The sequence below is a fragment of the Eubalaena glacialis genome, chromosome 6 (genome assembly GCF_028564815.1).
Source record: "Eubalaena glacialis isolate mEubGla1 chromosome 6, mEubGla1.1.hap2.+ XY, whole genome shotgun sequence".
NCBI classification, from domain to species: Eukaryota; Metazoa; Chordata; class Mammalia; order Artiodactyla; family Balaenidae; genus Eubalaena; species Eubalaena glacialis.
In genome coordinates this window covers 72135897-72156394 of record NC_083721.1, presented here as the reverse complement: position 1 = coordinate 72156394, position 20498 = coordinate 72135897, and the positions used below count along the sequence as shown (strand labels likewise).

Below are 20498 nucleotides of genomic sequence, written 5' to 3'. Positions count from 1 at the left end.
TTAAACGTCACTAATTAAGATTCTTTAAATTCTGTTGTAAACTCTTTTTCTGTATTCTCTTATTTTTCTTTCTGTGAGTCTTCATCCTCTTCCTTTCCATTGTCTAATTAGAAGTCTCCTTTCTTGTCATACTTTTTCCTTATAAGGAAGAGTGTATTTTTTTTTAAGTATTGTCAGTTTTATTTAAAGTAGTTTAGAATATGAAAAATGAGAGATGAATTCAGTCTCCAAGAGAGTAGTAATTAGTCCTGGCAGAAGAGAGAGGAAATAGCAAGGGAATGGATGTAAAAATACTTCTTTTTTAGGCTGGAAGATTCCATTGAGTTGGCAGTTAACAGTATTTGCTCAGAGAAGAACCACTGCCTGAGGGATTCATAATGATTTTTGTAGGGAGAGGGGTCTAGGCCTAGGAGTGCTGGTCGCGGCTAAGACTGCTTGAGCAACCGATGCTTGAAAATGCCTATACACAATTATCACCTTCACAGATTGGCAGCACAGAGCTAAGTGGAGGAGGCCAGAACTGTGGGGAAGGTTTGAGGCATTTGTGGGTGAAGATAACATGAAAAAGGAAAAGAAAATGTATAGGCATAGTTACAGAATTTATCAGTTTAGTAGCGGATAATTAAGTCATTCTCAAGAATGTTTTCCTCATTTTCTACCTCAGCAGCTCTCAGATTTTTTTGGAAGGTGACTCAGTACAAAATACATTTTTACATCATAGTCAGTATACATATACTTGTATACATAAGCGTTGTTTCAGGAAACAATACTTAACCATTACTTCACGTAGTGCCCTCTTATATTTCTCTCTTCTTTTTTTTAAAATTAATTAATTATTATTATTTTTTTTTTTGGCTGCATTAGGTCTTCGTTGCTGTGCGTGGGCTTTCTTGAGTTGCAGCGAGCGGGGGCTACTCTTCGTTGCAGTGCAGTGGCTTCTCTTGTTGTGGAGCACAGGCTCTAGGCGCGCGGGCTTCAGTAGTAGTGGCTTGTGTGCTCTAGAACGCAGGCTCAGTAGTTGTGGCACACGGGCTTAGTTGCTCCGTGGCATGTGGGATCTTCCCAGACCAGGGCTCGAACCCATGTCTCCTGCATTGGCAGGCGGATTCTCAACCACTGCGCCACCAGGGAAGTCCCTTCAGTTTGGGTTTGCCTGATGTTTTCTCATGATTAAATTCAGGTTATGCTTCTTTGGCAGAAATTGCCACTAAAGTGATGCTGTGTTCTTCTAATTGCTTCTTACCATTTTGCCCACGATTAGGTTTGGTCACTTTTTCTGCCAGTCTACTCTAATATAAAGTTACTCTTTTTCCCTTTGTAATTAATTTTTTGTGGACATAATTTTTTTTCTTCCAGTTTTATTGAGATATAATTGGCATACAGCACTATATCTGTTTAAGGCATACAGCATAATGATTTGACTTGCAGTCTTCATGAAATGAACATCCATCAGCTCATATAGATAGAAAATTTAATAAATAGAAAAGAATTTTTTTTTTCTTGTGATGAGAACTCTTAGGATTTACTCTCTTAACGACTCTCATAGGGGCTTCTCTGGTGGTGCCGTGGTTAAGAATCCACCTGCCAATGCAGGGGACACGGGTTCGAGCCCTGGTCTGGGAAGATCCCACATGCCGCAGAGCAACTAAGCCCGTGAGCCACGACTACTGAGCCCACCTGCCGCAACTACTGAAGCCCATGCACTCTAGGGGCCCGCGTGCCGCAACTACTGAGCCTGCATGCTGCAACTACGGAAGCCCGTGCACTTAGAGGCTGTGCTCCGCAACAAGAGAAGCCCCTGCTTGCAGCAACTAGAGAAAGCCCACGTGCAGCAAGGAAGACCCAACGCAGCCAAAAAAAAAAAAGAAAACAACCCTCATAAATAACATACAGCAGTGTTAATTATATTTATCATGTTGTACGTTCCATCCGTAGTACTTATTTATCTTATAACTGGAAGTTTGTACCTTTTGACTGCTTTCATCCAGTTCTTTTTTCCCGCATACCTCGCCTCTGGTACCACAAATCTGATCTCTTTTTGTGGGGACATACTTTGAAACTATGAAAATATCTTGTTCCTCATCAAAATTTCTGTTTATTTGTCTGTTTCATTATGGACTCATGGATTTTATTTTATTTTTTAAACTTTATTAAGGTATAATTTATATACCATAAAATTCAGTCATTACAAGTATATAAATTCAGTAATTTTTAGTAAATTTGCAGAGTTGCACAACCATCACTGCATCCTAGTTTTAGAACATTTCTGTCATTCCCCCAAATTCCTTCATTCCCCTTTGTAGTTAATCCCCCTTCCCACCCTTAGCCCTAGGCAACCACTGTCTGCTTTCTTTATAAATTTGTCTTTTGGATAGTTCATATAAATGGAATCATACACTCTGTTGTCTTTTGAGTCTGCCTTCTTATAATGTTTTTGAGGTTCATCCATATTATAGCATGTATTAGTCATTTCTTTTTGTTACTGAATAATAGTCAATTGTATAGATATATCACATTTTGTGTATTCACCATTTGATGGAAGTGGGGTTATTTTCAGTTTTTAGCTATTATGAATATTACTGCTATGATGAATATTCCTGTGCAAGTCTTTGTGGGGATATATGTTTACAGTTCTCTTGAGTTAGACTTGAAGGAGAGTAATTGCTGGGTTATATGGTAAGTTTATGTTTACTTTTTAAGAAACTGCCACTGTTTTCCAAAGTGGCTGTACCATTTAACATTACCACCAGCAATTATGAGGCTCACATTTCTCCACATCCTTGCCAGCACTTGGCATTGTCTATCTTTCTGATTATGGCCATTCTAGTGGCTGTGAAGTGGTTTTAATTTGCATTTTTCTAATGACTCATGGTGTTGAGCATCTTTTCATGTGCTTATTGCCATTTGTATATCTTCTCTGGTGAAATTCTATTCAGATCTTTTGCTTATTTTAAAATTGGGTGGTTTTCCTTTTTACTGAGTTGTATATACATGTTGTTCAGGTATTCTGGATACAAGTTTTTTCTTTTTTTAATCAGGTAATGAGATTTATAGATTTTTTTTTCCCCTAGGCTGTGGCTTTTTTCTTTTTCTTAATGGTGTCTTTACAAGAGCAAAAATTTTTAATTTTGACAAAGTCCAGTATATCAGTTTTTTTCCTTTTATGGGTTGTGGTTTTGGTATTGTATCTAAGAACTCTTTGCTTATCCCAAGATCACAATGATTTTCTCCTTTGTTTTCTTCTAGAAATTTCAGTTTTAGCTTTTTTTGGCCATGCCGAGCGGCTTGCAGGATCTTAGTTCCCCGACCAGGGATTGAACCCGGGCCCTCGACAGCAAAAGTGCAGTCCTAACCACTGGGCCACCAGGGAATTCCCCAGTTTTAGCTTTTATATCTGAGTATGTAAGCCATTTTGAGTTAATTTCTGTGTACCATGTGAGTAAAGGGTCTACTTTTTTTTTTTTTGCCTGTGGCTATTCAGTTGTCCCTGCACTGTATGTTGAAAAGACTCTCCATTCGCTGTTGACTTGCCTTGGTGTGTTTATTAAAATCAGTTGATCTTAAATGTAAGGGTTTATTTCTGGATTCTCAGTTCTGTTCGATTGATCCATTGATCTCTATGTCTGTACTGCCAATACCCCACTGTCTTGATTAGTTTAGCTTTTTAATAAATTTTGAATAGTGTAGGTCCTGCAACTTGTTATTTTTCAAAATTGTTTTGGCTATTCTAGGTCCTTTGTATTTCCTTATAAGTTTTAGGAACAGAGTATCAGTTTCTACAAAAAAAAACCCTGCTGGGATAAAGTATTTTTAAAGGAACAATATGTTAGTATGTTTTATAATATTTCAAGCATGTCCTGTATGCGTGATGCTTCTTTGTCATTTGGACTTTATTATTGTGAAATCTAGGACAAATCTGGTCTTTATTCTTTTATAGTGGTCTTGTTTTTTATTTTTCTGCCTTAATCTTCTTAGGATTTTTTTTTTAACATCTTTATTGGAGTATAATTGCTTTACAATGTTGTGTTAGTTTCTGCTGTATAACAGAGTAAATCAGCTATACGTATATATACGTATATCCCCATATCCCCTCCCTCTTGCGTCTCCCTCCCACCCTCCTTATCCCACCCCTCAGGGTGGTCACAAAGCACCAAGCTGATCTCCCTGTGCTATGCAACTGCTTCCCACTAGCTAGCTATTTTACATTTGGTAGTGTATATATGTCCATGCCACTCTCTCACTTCGTCCCAGCTTACCCATCCCCCTCCCCATGTCCTCAAGTACATTCTCTACGTCTGCGTCTTTATTCCTGTCCTGCCCCTAGGTTCTTAAGAACCATTTTTTTTTTTTTTTTTTTTTAGATTCCATATATATGTGTTAGCATATGGTATTTGTTTTTCTCTTTCTGACTTCACTCTGTATGACAGACTCTAGGTTCATCCACCTCACTACAAATAACTCAGTTCGTTTCTTTTTATGGCTGAGTAATATTCCATTGTATATGTGTGCCACATCTTCTTTATCCATTCATCTGTCGATGGACACTTAGGTTGCTTCCATGTCCTGGCTATTGTAAATAGAGCTGCAATGAACATTCTGGTACATGACTCTTTTTGTATTATGGTTTTCTCAGGGTATATGCCCAGTACTAGGATTGCTGGGTCGTGTGATAGTTCTATTTTTAGTTTTTTAAAGAAGCTCCATACTGTTCTCCATAGTGGCTGTATCAGTTTACATTCCCACCAACAGTGCAAGAGGGTTCCCTTTTCTCCACACCCTCTCCAGCATTTATTGTTTGTAGATTTTTTGATGATGGCCATTCTGACCGGTGTGAGGTGATACCTCATTGTAGTTTTGATTTTGCAATTCTCCAATGGTTAGTGATGTTGAGCATCCTTTCATGTGTTTGTTGGCAATCTGTATATATTCTTTGGAGAAATATCTGTTTAGGTCTTCTGCCCATTTTTGGATTGGGTTGTTTGTTTTTTTGATATTGAGCTGCATGAGCTGCTTGTAAATTTTGGAGATTAATCCTTTGTCAGTTAGTTCATTTGCAAATATTTTCTCCCATTCTGCGGATTGTTTTTTTGTCTTGTTTATGGTTTCCTTTGCTGTGCAAAAGCTTTTAAGTTTCATTAGGTCCCATTTGTTTATTTTTGTTTTTATTTCCATTTCTCTAGGAGGTGGGTCAAAAAGGATCTTGCTGTGATTTATGTCAGAGTGTTCTGCCTATGTTTTCCTCTAAGAGTTTTATAGTGTCTGGCCTTATATTGAGGTCTTTAATCCATTTGGAGTTTATTTTTGTGTATGGTGTTAGGGAGTGTTCTAATTTCATTCTTTTACATGTAGCTGTCCAGTTTTCCCAGCACCACTTACTGAAGAGGCTGTCTTTTCTCCATTGTATATTCTTGCCTCCTTTATGAAAAATAAGGTGACTATATGTGCGTGGGTTTATTTCTGGGCTTTCTATCTTGTTCCATTGATCTACATTTCTGTTTTTCTGCCAGTACCATACTGTCTTGATTACTGTAGCTTTGTAGTATAGTCTGAAGTCCGGGAGCCTGATTCCTCCAGCTCCGTTTTTCTTTCTCAAGATTGCTTTGGCTATTTGGCGTCTTTTGTGTTTCCATACAAATTGTGAAATTTTTTTATTCTAGTTCTGTGAAAAATGCCATTGGTAGTTTGATAGGGATTGCATTGAACCTGTAGATTGCTTTGGGTAGTATAGTCATTTTCACAGTGTTGATTCTTCCAATCCGGGAACATGGTATATCTCTCCATCTGTTTGTATCATCTTTAATTTCTTTCATCAGTGTCTTATCGTTTTCTGCATACAGGTCTTTTGTTTCCTTAAGTAGTTTTATTCCTAGGTATTTTATTCTTTTTGTTGCAATGGTAAATGGGAGTGTTTCCTTAATTTCTCTTTCAGATTTTTCATCATTAGTGTATAGGAATGCAAGAGATTTCTGTGCATTAATTTTGTATCCTGCTACTTTACCAAATTCATTGATTAGCTCTAGTAGTATTCTGGTAGCATCTTTAGGATTCTCTGTGTATAGTATCATGTCATCTGCAAACAGTGACAGCTTTACTTCTTCCTTTCCGATTTGGATTCCTTTTATTTCTTTTTCTTCTCTGATTGCTGTGGCTAAAACTTCCAAAACTATGTTGAATAAAAGTGGTGAGAGTGGACAACCTTGTCTTGTTCCTGATCTTAGAGGAAATGGTTTCAGTTTTTCACCATTGAGAATGATGTTTGCTGTGGGTTTGTCATATGGCCTTTATTTTGTTGAGGGAGGTTCCCTCTCTGCCTACTTTCTGGAGGATTTTTATCATAAGTGGGTATTGAATTTTGTTGAAAGCTTTTTCTGCATCTATTGAAATGATCTAGGATTTTTTTCTTTATGCTGAAGATATTTAATTTTCTAAATCATTATACATGGGCCACATGCCTTTCAGTCTGGGGCTGTAGAAAAAATTTTTTCAATCCAGAAAGGATTTTTGTTGGTTTCCTTTTTAGTTATACAGATTATTATCTCTGTTCTGTTTCTTCTGATTTCTTCTTCAAGAACTTCTATTATTTAAGCGTTGGTTCTTAGTTTTCCTTTTTTTAAAATCATCTTTCATCATTTTCACTTTTTTGGGGTCTTTTTTTCATTACCATTCTGGGAGAGCTTACCATCTTACTGTTTTGATATTTTTGCAGTGTCAGTTTTACAGCCTAGAATTCTATTTTACTTTTTGCTATTTATTTTTCATTCTTTGCATTCTTTCTCTTCTGAGTTAGCTCCATGCTCATCTCCATCTGCCTGTTTTTTGTTTTTTGGCCTGTTTTCTTTTAATTTTATCTCTTCTCCATAATTTGTAGTATAACAATGAATGTGATATATTTTCTTTCTTGTGTGATTTAAATAAGATTAACTAAATGAATGCTATAGATATGCCAACTCTTTTCATCTACAGTCCTGAAAGTTGTTATATTAAGGTTGTCATTTGTCTTCATTTTGTCTTTATTCCTAAAGAACGCCACAGATGAACATTAGCTACTAGATGGTGAGAATTCCTCAGGCAAGCAGTGAACCACTGAACTCAGGCACCTTGTCTCAGTTATCTTCCCTTTCCTAATGACTGTCATTGTATTGATAGATACTCAGTAAATATTCAGTTATTGAATTAATAGTTTCTTATTGTTCCTTTTATCATTGTTATCTGTTTTATGCTTGCTTGTACTGTTTCACTGTTTGCAACATTTTTAAAACTTAAAGTAGATTATATTCATTTTTACTCACTGAATTGGAAATAAAGAATTTCATCAGCCTTTTAAGTATGTCCGTCTTCTATATTTATTTGGTCTTAAGTTAGGTAGAAAGTAGTGATTCACATATCAAGCATCTGCATTTGGGATGTTATTCCTTTGAATATAAGTGTAGGATGTGAGTGTAGCGTCACTCTTTAGTGATGTTCTTTACTCTAATGAGAAGTCCACTTTTAATACATCTAAAATGTCGTGTCTTACTAGCACACATTATAAATCAACTATACTTCAATTTAAAAAATAAATAAATAAAATATTATGTCTCTCTTTAAAACACACTCCTGGTCCCATCTTCCAGTCATCAAGTTTATCCATTTCTCAATATTTTGAATGTGTCCTTTTAACAATTATGGTATTAGCTGTGTTATTCTTGGCATTGTTTGTACTTTAGTATGACAGGATAAGCAATTTTATATCATCTACCAAATCCTGCTGGTATTTTTGTATGCCAGTCTTTAGTTTTTATGATAGTTGATTTTATTCTTTTATTTTTTCCTTCTGTGTAATTGGATGGCATAATGGGGTAAATTTATGACTCACATGCATTGTATTTTTGGCTGGGAAATAGTTTGCTTTATCAGTTATGTGCTTCCAGAATTCAGAGAATTTTTCACTGGAGTACGTGATGGTAGTAAATCAGTGCTTGGCTGTGGGCCCAAATTTTTTATATGTATAATCTCAACCAGTGAGGGCTTCATAACCCTGATGTTGAGTGGTTTGTGCTTATGTAATTTTTTGAGCCTTTTAATTGAATGATTTCCTCCTATCTTATTTTCTCTTTTAGTACATAAACACAAAACTATTAATAAAAGTGTCTTGTTTGACAGCAGAGTGGTTTTTGTTTTTGTTTTGTTTTGGGTTGGCTCTTACTTCTCTGTCCTTTATCTTCTTTTAGCATTTTTACCTCCTCCATTTTTCTTTAACATTTCAGGCGGTACTTCCTAAGTGTGTCATCTTTATTCATCACTGATTTAATTTTGTGTACTGTCACATAGCTTATTTTGTCTTCATAGTACACAGGTGTAATTTTCTGTGTAAAGTATCATCATGGGTTTTACTGCATGCATCTTTTTCTTTCAACTTTTGGTGTATCCATCTTTTTACTTATATCTCTTCTTCACAGACTAACCCCAGTTATAATATAGTACAGAGTTTTTAATTAAAACCCACTGAACTTTAAAAGTGAGCAAGGGAGAAAAAAAACAAAGCATAGCAGTTATTGCATGGTCTCACTGTGTCTTTCTTGTTTAAACTTGGAGTTACTTTGGATATATTCAAGACCCTTCTTCAGTGGCACACTTCCTACAGAAAGAGCCTATGAACCACCTGTGATGTCTTTGTCATTTTCTTCGATGCTTTGATACAGACATGGGGATGATCTAGCAGAAAAGAAAGAAGTCTCCTGTTCTTAAAACCTGCTGTCTCAGATAAACAAGGTCCTACTGTATATAGCACAGGGAACTACATTCATTATTCTCTAATAAACCATAGTGGAAAAGAATATGAAAAAGAATATATATATAACTGAATCACTTTGCTGTACACCAGAAACTAAAACCAGTTTGTAAATCAACTATACTTCAATAAAAAAATGAATAAATAAATAAAAGCAATATTTTTTTAAAAAATAGGAAAACCTGCTGTCTCACAGTGGAGCCTGTTAATCACTGCCAAAAAGTTTAGGCAGGGACTTCCTGGTGGCGCAGTGGTTAAGAATCCACCTGCCAATGCAGGGGACACGGGTTTGAGCCCTGGTCCAGGAAGCTCCCACATGCCACGGAGCAACTAAGCCTGTGCGCCGCAACTACTGAGCCTGCGCTCTAGAGTCTGCGAGCCACAACTACTGAGCCTGTATGCCACAACTACTGAAGCCCGCGCACCTAGAGCCCATGCTCCGCAACAAAGAGAAGCCACCTCAGTGAGAAGCCTGGGCACCACAACAAAGAGTAGCCCCTGCTCGCTGCAACTAGAGAAAGCCCGCACGCAGCAATGAAGACCCAATACAGCCAAAAATAAATTAAAAAAAAAAAGGTTTAGGCAAATTTATGGTTAAATATGTGATGACTCCTTTTTTTTTTTTAACCTGCCTGCTAAAAATCTCACATTTTGCCATATATGTAGTATTTTATATTTGAGATAGAGATTTGACTTTGGTAAAATAAAAAGATTAGATATCAGGGACTTCCCTGGTGGTCCAGTGGTAAAGAGTCTGCCTTCCAGTGCAGGGGACGCGGGGCAACTAAGGCTGTGTGCCACAACTGCTGAGCTTGTGCACCTCAACTTAGCCTGCATGCTGCAAACTACAGAGCCCATGCGCTCTGGAGCCCACACGACAATGAGAGAGAGAACCTGCTCGCCAAAACTAGGGAGAAGCCTGTGCATCGCAAGGAAGAGCCCGTGCACTGTAAGGGAGGGCCCGCACGCCACAATGAGCACCTCAACAAAAGATCCCACGTGCCTCAATGAAGACCCGACGCAGCCAAATAAATAAATAAATATTAAAAAAAGATTAGATATCAGTATTGAGCATCATTTGTCTTTGTATATAGTGTTTTTAGATTTTTTCATGTGTATTTCTATATAGGTTTATTCTCGGTTACTGTGTGAAATGTCTACATTTTATTTTAATTTTTTTCTCTTATAATCTTGCCTACATTTTAGTAACTAATATGGCACTTCTTAAAATAGCTTCTGGAAAAGTTTAATGTGCTACAGTATGCTGATAAAAAGAGGCATGGCATTTGCTGATATCATTTAGCAACCCCTAGCAACTTAAGAGATATAAAAAAGTAGCCTGAAGTATGTACTAATAATGGATTTTATTAAAATAGCTAGGGTGTTTTCAATATAATTTTAAAGGTTTTTTGTTGTTGTTCTTCCATTGTTTTTATTCAGATGACGGAAAATAATTTTTGGTTGAAGAAGATAGAAATTAGTGTTTCAGAAGCAGAAAAGCGAACTGGGAGGAATGCCATGAATATGCAAGAAACATATACTGCTTACCTCATTGAAACAAGGTGAGTGATGAGAATTAGGCCTAGGTTTAGATAGAAGAAGCTTTGGTAGCTATTGATGCAAATTCTGTTGTATAATGGAATTGTTTGCAGGTCATTGTCTTTTTAGGGATTTTTGCTGTTGTTTTACTTTTTAACAGGTTAACAGGTGTGTCTTTTACTCTGGTACTCTTAGTAGCTAAGTTCTAATATACTTGTTTTGGAGGGAGAGGGAAGGTTATTGGAATACTTTTGGGATCTGGAATGTTACTTGACACACGCTTTCGTGGAGTTCTTGGTGTTAGATACAACGCTTTTGTGATTTTGGGAAAAGATACCAGGTTCTCAGGGGTGTATGAAGTATGAAGTGGACTTAAGTAAGTGGAGATGGTTAACAAAGAAGTCTAGGAGGAGAGAATACAGTCTAAGTCAGTTTAGGAGAGTTGGGAGTTACAGAGAAATTAAAATCCCCCCTTTGCCCCTGCCAGCTGTGCAGCATGCGGGACCTTAGTTCCCTGACCAGGGATGGAACCCATGCCCCCTGCAGTGGAAGCATGGAGTCCTAACCACTGGACTCCCAGGGAATTCCCCATTTTTAATCTTTTTTTTTTTTTTTTTTTGGCGAGAAATTGAAGTCAGTTAAAAATTGATTGAGACTGGAGCTTTAGACCTTGGGGTAAAATTGAAAAGATAAAATAAATCATGGTGTAATTGAAAAAAAAAAAAGGAAGAAGATAAAGTAGCTCATGGTGTAATCACAACTCACCAGAAAAGTCTTACCTCATAAGGAAAAAGTTAAAGGAATTAGATTGTTTTGTCTAGAGCAAAGCAAGGGAAGACTCAATTTATTTTGCCAATTATAAAGTTTATGTAAAGACTATACTGACAAGGTCTTTTCTCTCTGTGGACTGAGCAGAAATACTTTCAATTAAAACAAGTAGAGGGGGGACTTCCCTGGTGGCGCAGTGGTTAAGAATCCACCTGCCGGTGCAGGGGACATGGGTTCGAGCCCTGGTCCGGGAAGATCCCACATGCCACGGAGCGGCTGGGCCCATGTGCCACAACTACTGAGCCTGCGATCTAGAGCCTGCGCTCTAGAGCCTGCGAGCCACAACTACTGAGCCTGTGTGCCACAACTACTGAAGCCCGCACGCCTGGAGCCCGTGCTCCACAACAAAGAGAAGCCACCACAATGAGAAGCCTGTGCACCTCAATGAAGAGTAGTCCCCGCTCGCCACAACTAAAGAAAGCCTGTGTGCAGCAATGAAGACCCAACGCAGCCAAAAATAAATAAATAAATAAATCTATTTCAATCAATCAATCAATCAATCAATCAAACAAACAAGTAGAGGGACTCCCCTGGCAGTCCAGTGGTTAAGACTCCGTGCTTCCGGTGCAGGGGGGCATGGGTTCGAACCCTGGTCAGGGAACTAAGATCCTGCATGCTGTGTGGCACGGCAGGAAAAAATAAATAAATAAATAAAACAAGTAGATATGAGAGAACTTTCTGATAGCTTCTAAAATAAAATAATAGAACTGCCAGACCTAGTTGATAAAGTGTTACAACCATGTTTTAATGTGAATACATTAAAAAATTTTTTTAGTTATTTTCATTGGCTTTACCACACCATCACCAAACTAGCCTTAGGGCTGAACCCTGTGCCATTTTCAGGGTTTTCTCCAGGTCTGTGGTTCTACCCAAAATGAAAGTTAAAATCATGGTGAAGGTTATTTAGTCTACAAATAATTCTGAAAATCCTTTCTTTAAGTATAGTCTTCCTTCTTACACACACACATACATACACATACAACAAGCAAAGAAAACAAAACAAGAAAAGAAAAAAAGGGGCTTCCCTGGTGGCGCAGTGGTTGGGAGTCTGCCTGCCAGTACAGGGGACGCGGGTTCGAGCCCTGGTCTGGGAGGATCCCACATGCCGCGGAGCGACTGGGCCTGTGAGCCACAATTACTGAGCCTGCGCGTCTGGAGCCTGTGCTCCGCAACAGGAGAGGCCGCGATAGTGAGAGGCCCGCCGCGATAGTGAGAGGCCCGCGCACCGTGATGAGGAGTGGCCCCCGCTCGCCGCAGCTAGAGAGGGCCCTCGCACAGAAACGAAAGACCCAACACAGCCAAAAATAAAGAAAGAAAGAAAGAAAAAGAAACGAACACTCTCTCAACCTTGGTTTTTTTTTTTTAATATAAAATAACTTTTATTTACATAATTTACATCTGTAGAATATAACTGCTTTCTTTAGAACAAGAAAATTTACAATGACAGATATTGCTTTTTGTCAAAGACTTCTTCAAGCAAGATAGTATACATGGTCACTTCTATTTCAAAAAACATGGTGGTAAACAGTGGATATTCATATTTTTATCTGTGCCTCAATCATTTACCAACAATTAGGCTTTGAAGCCATCATGTTGATCACTTGCTAAGACGTAAGTGTTCAGGAGGAAAAGTCAAGAAAAAAATAAAGACCTTTAATCATATCTCTTTTAAGATTTATAAAATACAAATTCTTCACAACATCATCTTTACATGAGTCACATTAAACACAGGTGTGAACAAGTCTTTCCACCTTGTAAGGTAAATACACTGATTAAGTTTCTTTTTCCAAGAGTAGTTTTAAGGATATAATAGTAGGATAATTTAGTTGTCTGACTTGATTCTCTAACACAATGAATGCCCAAAGATAAAATTATCCTTTATACAGTAAGAAGTTACATCTTCCATAAAATTAACTCATTGTAGATGAACAAGAGACAGATGTTAACAAAGTTAAAATGTAACATTAAACAAGGGATAAAATAATAGTTTAGCTATGACAACCTAATACCCAAACTAACGTGAACTAAATGAAAGAAGCCTTTTCAGAATATGAGATTTTTAAAATTTATAAAAACAGGGCATTAAAATAGCAATGTGATTTGCTACCATGATTTCTGTGACATATTAATCCCATGAAATAAATAACTGCATATCTATAGAGAATTTCCTTATAGATCCTCCTTTATGACAAAAAAGTTTAAACTGCAAATTTCACTATAAGGCAATGAATAAGAAATGCTCTAATATCAATTGTTTTCATAAATTAGGATTACTGTTATACTTGCCAAGCCAAATCCAATTTTACTAATGAACTTGAAAACTGGCCACCATTTTTTTCAAATTACAAACATAATTAGACATTAAAATATCTTCCCAACTGAAATACTGATTTCATAATGCAATCAAGGGTTTAAGTGTCAGGCACAACTCATAACTCCAGTGACAAATATCTCATAGGTAATGACATCAGCACCTTAAGGTAAGAAAACTACTGTCTAATGTATGGGTCAAACTAAAAACCCAACCCATCCATGTCCATCATTTAAGTATTGCCTGTAGCTGTTTTCATACTGAAATGGCAGAGTTGAGTAGTTACCACAGAGGGCATCTGGCCCACAAACTCGAAAACATTTTCCAGAAAATGTTTCTGACTCCTGATCTAATGTATTATCAACCCAGAAGGCTTTTCAAATAAAAGAATAAATCTGTTCTTTCAGAAGTTTAATTTGAACCACCAGAGATTTACTTGGATGGGTAACAGAATTACCTATGTAAATCACAAAATCTCAAAATTGAAACCAACCCTTAAATTCATATTGATGATAATCACTGACTTAATAAAGTCTTATCTTATTTTCTGTTTTTAACATCACAATTATGTTCTGTGCATAAAGGTCTAAGTACTTAGTTCCTTATGGAGAATTTAATGGGGAAAAAAAAACTACCAAGAAATTGTTTTTTAAAGAAGGAATGTGTGTATGTGAGCATATGTGTGTGTAATGGAGACAGAGTTTTGTATGGAAATTTGCCTCATAAATAAAGTTAAGGGTTTTTTCCCCCATACAAATCCTGAGATTATCCAAGAAATAAGAAAAACAAAAAATTCACAGTACAAAGTCAATATACTAAACTATGAGAAAAAAATGTATTCAAAATGTATATACTAGCCAAACAATTTAGTTTTATCACTTTAAATACCTTTAAAATTAAAGAGGGAAAGGAGACAAACATAAATTTGTTAATGATTTCTTTACCCATAATCTCAGGGGTAAAAATAATTAAAACTGAATATTCTTTTAAATAAAAAATTTTAAAATAAATAAGCTTTTTGATGTTTTATCTTTATAAATAGTAAGTTTAAATACTAGTTCTTCAATTAGGACTAATGTTACATCAACACGAATTAGAAAAATACACATTTTTCAGTCAAATAGCTGATAATAGAATAGTTTTTAACATTTACCATACTAAAGTGGAGTTTCACAATTTCCTTTCGCACACTTAGAGGCAACTGAAAAATAAATAAATAAATAAAAAAGAAAAAGAAACGAACACTCTCTCAACCTTGTTTTAAAAAAAAAAAAAAGAAAAAACAAAGAATCTTCCAAAAAGAAGAGAAAATTTGTGTACGATAGGAATTTTGGGAAAAGAGCTAAGGTGGGTCTTTTAAAAAATAGGTTGTTTTGGGACATGCATATATACATGTATGTATCAGAGAGATTTTTTAAGGCAATTAAAAAAAATTATGGTCCCATGAGAGAGTTTTTTTTTTTTTTTTTAAGTTAAATTACCCACTTTAAAAAATCATACTTTAGGGGACTGCCCTGGTGGTCTAGTGGCTAACACTCTGAGGTCCCAATGCAGGGGCCCCAGGTGTGATCCCTGGTCAGAGAACTAGATCCCACAGTCATGCTGCAACTAAGAGTTCGCATGCCACAACTAAAGATTCTGCATGCCGCAACTAAAGAGCCTGCATGCCGCAACTAAGACCCAGTGCAGCCTAAATAAATAAATAAATCATACTTTAGAAATTCGTGGCTCTAGCTTTCTAAGTAAATTCTTAAATTTAAAACTGAAAAGGATAGTTTTATTTTATTCTATTTTATTTATTTATTTGGTTGCCCTGGGTCTCTTAGTTGCGGCAGGCAGGCTCCTTAGTTGCAGGAAGCAGGCTCCTTAGTTGTGGCTCGTGGGCTCCTTAGTTGTGGCTCGCCGAAAAAGGACATTTTTAGTATGTGCCTATTTCTTCACCCAATTGAACAATGAAATTAGCTGTTGATTAGTTTTACTGCTGGAAGAGACTCTTGATTTGAATAATCTGGAATGATTTATAGTTTACTCTTGACTTTGAAATGAATAGAGTATTATAATTTGAAACTTGGAGTTAGAAGTGACCATACACGAGTAATATAGCTAGACTCTGGATAAATATTTAAGTGGATCATCAGTAAATGTGTGGTGCACAAAAGGATTATTGAGTTGACTTTCACAATTGTATTTCATTTATTTTAAAACAGTGATTCTCAAACTTTAAAATGTATAAGAATCACTTGGAAATTTTGTTAAGCTGCAGAGTTTTGGGTGGGGTCCAGGAATTGACACATTTTAAGCAAAATTCCAGGTGTTTTTGAAGCAGATGGACCATGGACCATAGTTTTATCAAGTATAAAGGCTTTACATATTTTTTTTTAATTTTCCTTTTTTTAAAAAAATTAATTAGTTTATTTATTTATTTTTGGCTGTGTTGGGTCTTCGTTTCTGTGCGAGGGCTTTCTCTAGTTGCGGCGAGCGGGGGCCACTCTTCATTGCAGTGCGCGGGCCCCTCACTGTCGCGGCCTCTCTTCTTGCGGAGCACAGGCTCCAGACGCGCAGGCTCAGTAGTTGTGGCTCACAGGCCCAGTTGCTCCGCGGCATGTGGGATCTTCCCAGACCAGGGCTTGAACCCGTGTCCCCTGCATTGGCAGGCAGATTCTCAACCACTGTGCCACCAGGGAAGCCCGCTTTACATTTTAAGATAGTTAAATTTATCTGTCTTTTTTCTTTTATGATTTGTGTTTTCCCTCTCTTAAATTCTTGCCTACCCCACATCATGTACATATCCATTTTGAGAAATACTGCTTTTGGATAGATTATTTTGAAAGTACTGTACCCCTAAGGCTAACTTTCCTTCAACAACCACAGAACCCTGGAATTTATTAATTTAATCATGTAGGATTCTTGCTGTAATTCAGTATTATTCAGATAGTCTTGGGCAATATGAGTATTATTGAGCCTTGATACTGACTAAAAGTTGAACTTTAACATATAGCTTATCTACCTACTCTTTGGACACAAGTAGAAAGTCCATTTAGCAATTGCCTATAGTGTTATAGTTTAATAGGCTAAGAATGAATAAGGCTAAAGTCATTGATTTTAATTTCTCCAGAGGTTTTTATGCTTTCCTGTTCATAGAGTATGAACCCTTTTAAAATAAAGTATACTGTATGTAGTAATAGGTAAGAACGCCTCGTTGTCTTGAGAGGCTATATGATGTCTTCACTTAATTCCTCTAATTTGTAAAACAGGGCTGATGATCCTATCTACTTTATTGTGAGGGTTAAATTAAATGTTGCATGTAAAACCAATTATGTGCTATTAAGTATTTGTTAAATGATTGGATAAATGGGGTAGTTTTGTGGTCCAAAGAAAGTCTTCTCTATGCTTTTAGGTGGTTTTCAGTTGTTAGACCCTGCCTTTCATGGCCTTTAAAACAAAACAAAACAAAATCAACGTGTAAAAGATCTTCTAACAGCCTTTAGGTGTACTGCTTATAGGCTATATTTATCTACTTATTAGCAAGATGTGGGTTCTGTTGGTCATGATTTTAAATAATTTGAAACTTGATATTAACCCAAGATATTTTTTCAGCTGAAGTTGAAAATCTGAATTAGAATAGTATTAGTCATAGCAAATGGTTAGGTCAAGTCTTTAAAATGAATTATGATTTAATAATCCTATATCTTTGCCATGGGAGCTGTTTGTACATTTTGAATTCCATATTATGCTTCCTTTTCTGTTTCCTTTCTATTATGTTTCCTTTTCTAATATATAATGCAATGAATAAATTTAGTGGCAAACTTAATATAAAAATTATTTTTTATTATAATAAATAATAATAAATTATTTTATTTATTTATTATTAAAATGCTTGTGTTGAGCATGACACAGTGTATATATCTTCTCAAGACTTTACTTTATTCTAAGACTGATTTAGCCTCTGTGCCTTTATGCCATAACGTACAGATGCACACTTTGGTTATATGCGTGTTTCTTGGAGGGCCTGTAGGTTATTTTCAAGCAAACAATTAGAAAATGGGAAGGTTCTGATAAGGTTTAGAAGACTAATGTTTTCTAACAGTGATTATGCTAGCAGAAATTGTAAATAGTCAAAATAATTTCAAATATTCTTTATATGATTTTACCCAGCTTTCCCCCAACTTGAACTTTTATATGGATGAGACATGGCATTGCCTGCAGCTCTTTATATTAAAGATAAGACTAGAATTGAATTTTTACATCCCTTCTCCCCACTGTTTCAGAGTTAATTGACATTTTGCTTTTGTGGATTTCTTCTGGTACTTGGATGCATCTGATTCATTTATAACGTTGAATCGAGGGTTTTTTTGGTGTCATCGTCTTTGGCATGAATGTTATTCCCTCATCGTGGCAGGAGGTGTTCTCTCATTGTGGCAGTGAAAAATACTTTTTCTTTAATGAAACACGGGCTAAGCCAGACTTTACTGTATTGGAAAGCCAGCTGTTATACATTAACCGAATTATTTTGTATTGAGGCTTTTAGAATGTTCCTAATATGACTATTTCTCTTGAGTTCAAATAGGTTTTCTATAACAGAAGAAAGTGGTTAGGAGTGAAGGCTTGGGAATCAGATGGATCTGAGTGCTCTACCCACAGATCTTTGTGATTGTAGGAAGAGCATATACTGTGCAGCTGCTTCCTCATCTGTGAAATGGGGACAGTAATCCCTGCTTCACCAGGTTTGTTGTAGGGATTAAATAATACATGAAAAATTCTCTACTCAGTGTCTGGTTCATAAGCATTCAGTAAATGGAGTTATCAGTTTTAAAGGAGGTCGTGTGCATGCATTTGTATTTTTAAAAAACACTAGAAATCTTATTCTGTCTTTTTCAGGTCAGTTGAACATATTGATGGTCAGAGTGTCCTAACAGACTCACTATGGAGGCGGTATAGTGAATTTGAGTTGTTGAGAAACTACCTTTTAGTTTACTATCCGCATATTGTTGTGCCACCTTTACCAGAAAAAAGGGTAAGAAGTGAAATGGCAGTATAGTTCAGAAGTATTTAGCATTGAGACTATTCTTCATGGTTGTTTTGTTTATCTAGGCAGAATTTGTTTGGCATAAACTCTCTGCTGACAACATGGACCCGGATTTTGTGGAAAGACGTCGAATTGGTTTAGAAAACTTCCTCTTGAGAGTTGCTTCACATCCCATCCTTTGTAGAGACAAAATCTTCTATTTGTTTTTAACACAGGTATTTTTCTTTTATTTAGTCTTTTAAAAAAATTCATTTGACTTGGGATTTTTAAAATTTTAAATTGTGGAATGCTTATTCTTAAGGATCCTTTTGGAGCAGCTTTGTTAATTTATATGCATTTCATGGTTTGTTCTGTTTTGAATTTCCAAAGTAAATTACATCATTCTTTTGGCTAACATTTTTATACTTAAAGATACTAAAGATGGTACTTTTTGGTATCACTTAAATGGTATCAGAGTTAGCCTTTAGTGTTTTGAAGCCCAGGTCTATAAAATCTTGGGTCCATCTTTGGTAATCTTTTGGAATCTGGATTGTATGTTTAATTTTACAGTGAAAGGAATTCTTTTTTAACCTTTCTCTCCCATCTCCCCTGAAAGAAGAACAGAACGATAGGTATTTAATTTGGACTATTCCTTACGGGCTATTTTGCAATGATATTTAAAAATAACTTTAATTTTTAGGAAGGTAACTGGAAGGAGACTGTGAATGAAACCGGATTTCAGCTGAAGGTAAGGATAATTGTATGAAATAATTTGTTATGTTCCTTTACAGTTTCTAGCACAGTGCCATGCACTTAATGGGTTCTTGCTGTTTATTGAATGAGCGAATGTTGGAAATTGGTTTTGCATCTAATATCATTGGTAGAGTTTTTAAAGAAACAATGCAGTTTATTTTTGATTGGTGTAATTTTTGTTAATAGTGAGACTATAATGGGCATATTTATGAGTTTAATTCTATTGGGAAAGAAGATTTTGAAGCAGTAATTTAGATACAGGCTATAGATTTTTCCCACAGTTTAGTCATATTATACATTGTATATTTTTTTCTTCCCTCTGTCCTTATCACCACCACTATCAATGGTGCCCCCATAATTGCTCACTCTATTAAGTAGTAGACATGCTTCTTCTGTCTACTGGGACATGGCCAGTTTTGAGTGGGCGTAGGATTCATTTTGTATTAGCTCTGTTAGTAATACAGGCCTAATTAGATTTTGACAGCTTTTCATATTCGGTCATTAGAATTAGTGTCTGGGAATGGAACTGTTATCTAAAAATTAAAGAGCATGTTGGTCATAAGATGGCCACCCTAACTCCAGTCTACTCTCCCTCTTGTTGCCAAAAGTAATTTAACACTGGTGCTTGCAAATTTTTAAAAGTTTTCATCTCTTGTGTAAACTAAATAGGTAAGAAGAAAAAGTAATATAAATTGATATAATATATAAATTGATAAACAATTCACATGATAATGCAGTAACAAAATTCAGTAGGTCTAGGCAACAAGAACAAAATGTCTTTACAGTAATTTTAAGAACACCCCCTAGAGATTTATGCATTGGTATATAGGTATTTTAATTTTAACATAAAAAGACAAGGAAGAGAAAAATTTTTGTCTGCACAGAAAATATAATCAAGTATCTAATTCTGTCATAAACCAATTTTAACTTATAAACATATTGTTGGCAGATAACATGAAAAAATTAGTATTTTCTTGGCTATAATTCATTATGGTGCTCAGAGAGAATACTGGGATTTTGGTTTAGAGATGGTTTGAAATAACTCTGAACTTTAAAAAATTATTTATATTTTGATAGAATTTTCTGAGAACTAGTCCAGGATTTCTTAGGAGCTAGTAATAAGAAAAGAGCAAACTAAAATATATTCTTTTTAGTGTTGTCTCTTTATATAAAAAGAAAATTTAAAAATTTTTAGTCATTGATTTAGTCATTAGTTTAGTAACTAGTTATCAGTTGTTTGTCCTTAACTCAGTTTTTGGCCATAACTTGGGTGGCCTTGAGAAAACTTCTAA

General features: G+C 35.9%; 1 protein-coding gene across 1 annotated transcript in view; it reads left to right on the top strand.

The window, feature by feature from the left end:
• Positions 1–20498, top strand: part of SNX4 (sorting nexin 4) — a 70673-nt gene that overhangs the window by 3670 nt on the left and 46505 nt on the right. Inside the window, exons 2-5 of the mRNA XM_061193189.1 lie at positions 10211–10332; positions 18327–18462; positions 18540–18689; positions 19154–19201. Coding sequence (XP_061049172.1) covers positions 10211–10332; positions 18327–18462; positions 18540–18689; positions 19154–19201 — 456 coding nt within the window. The remainder of the gene's footprint in view (positions 1–10210; positions 10333–18326; positions 18463–18539; positions 18690–19153; positions 19202–20498) is intronic.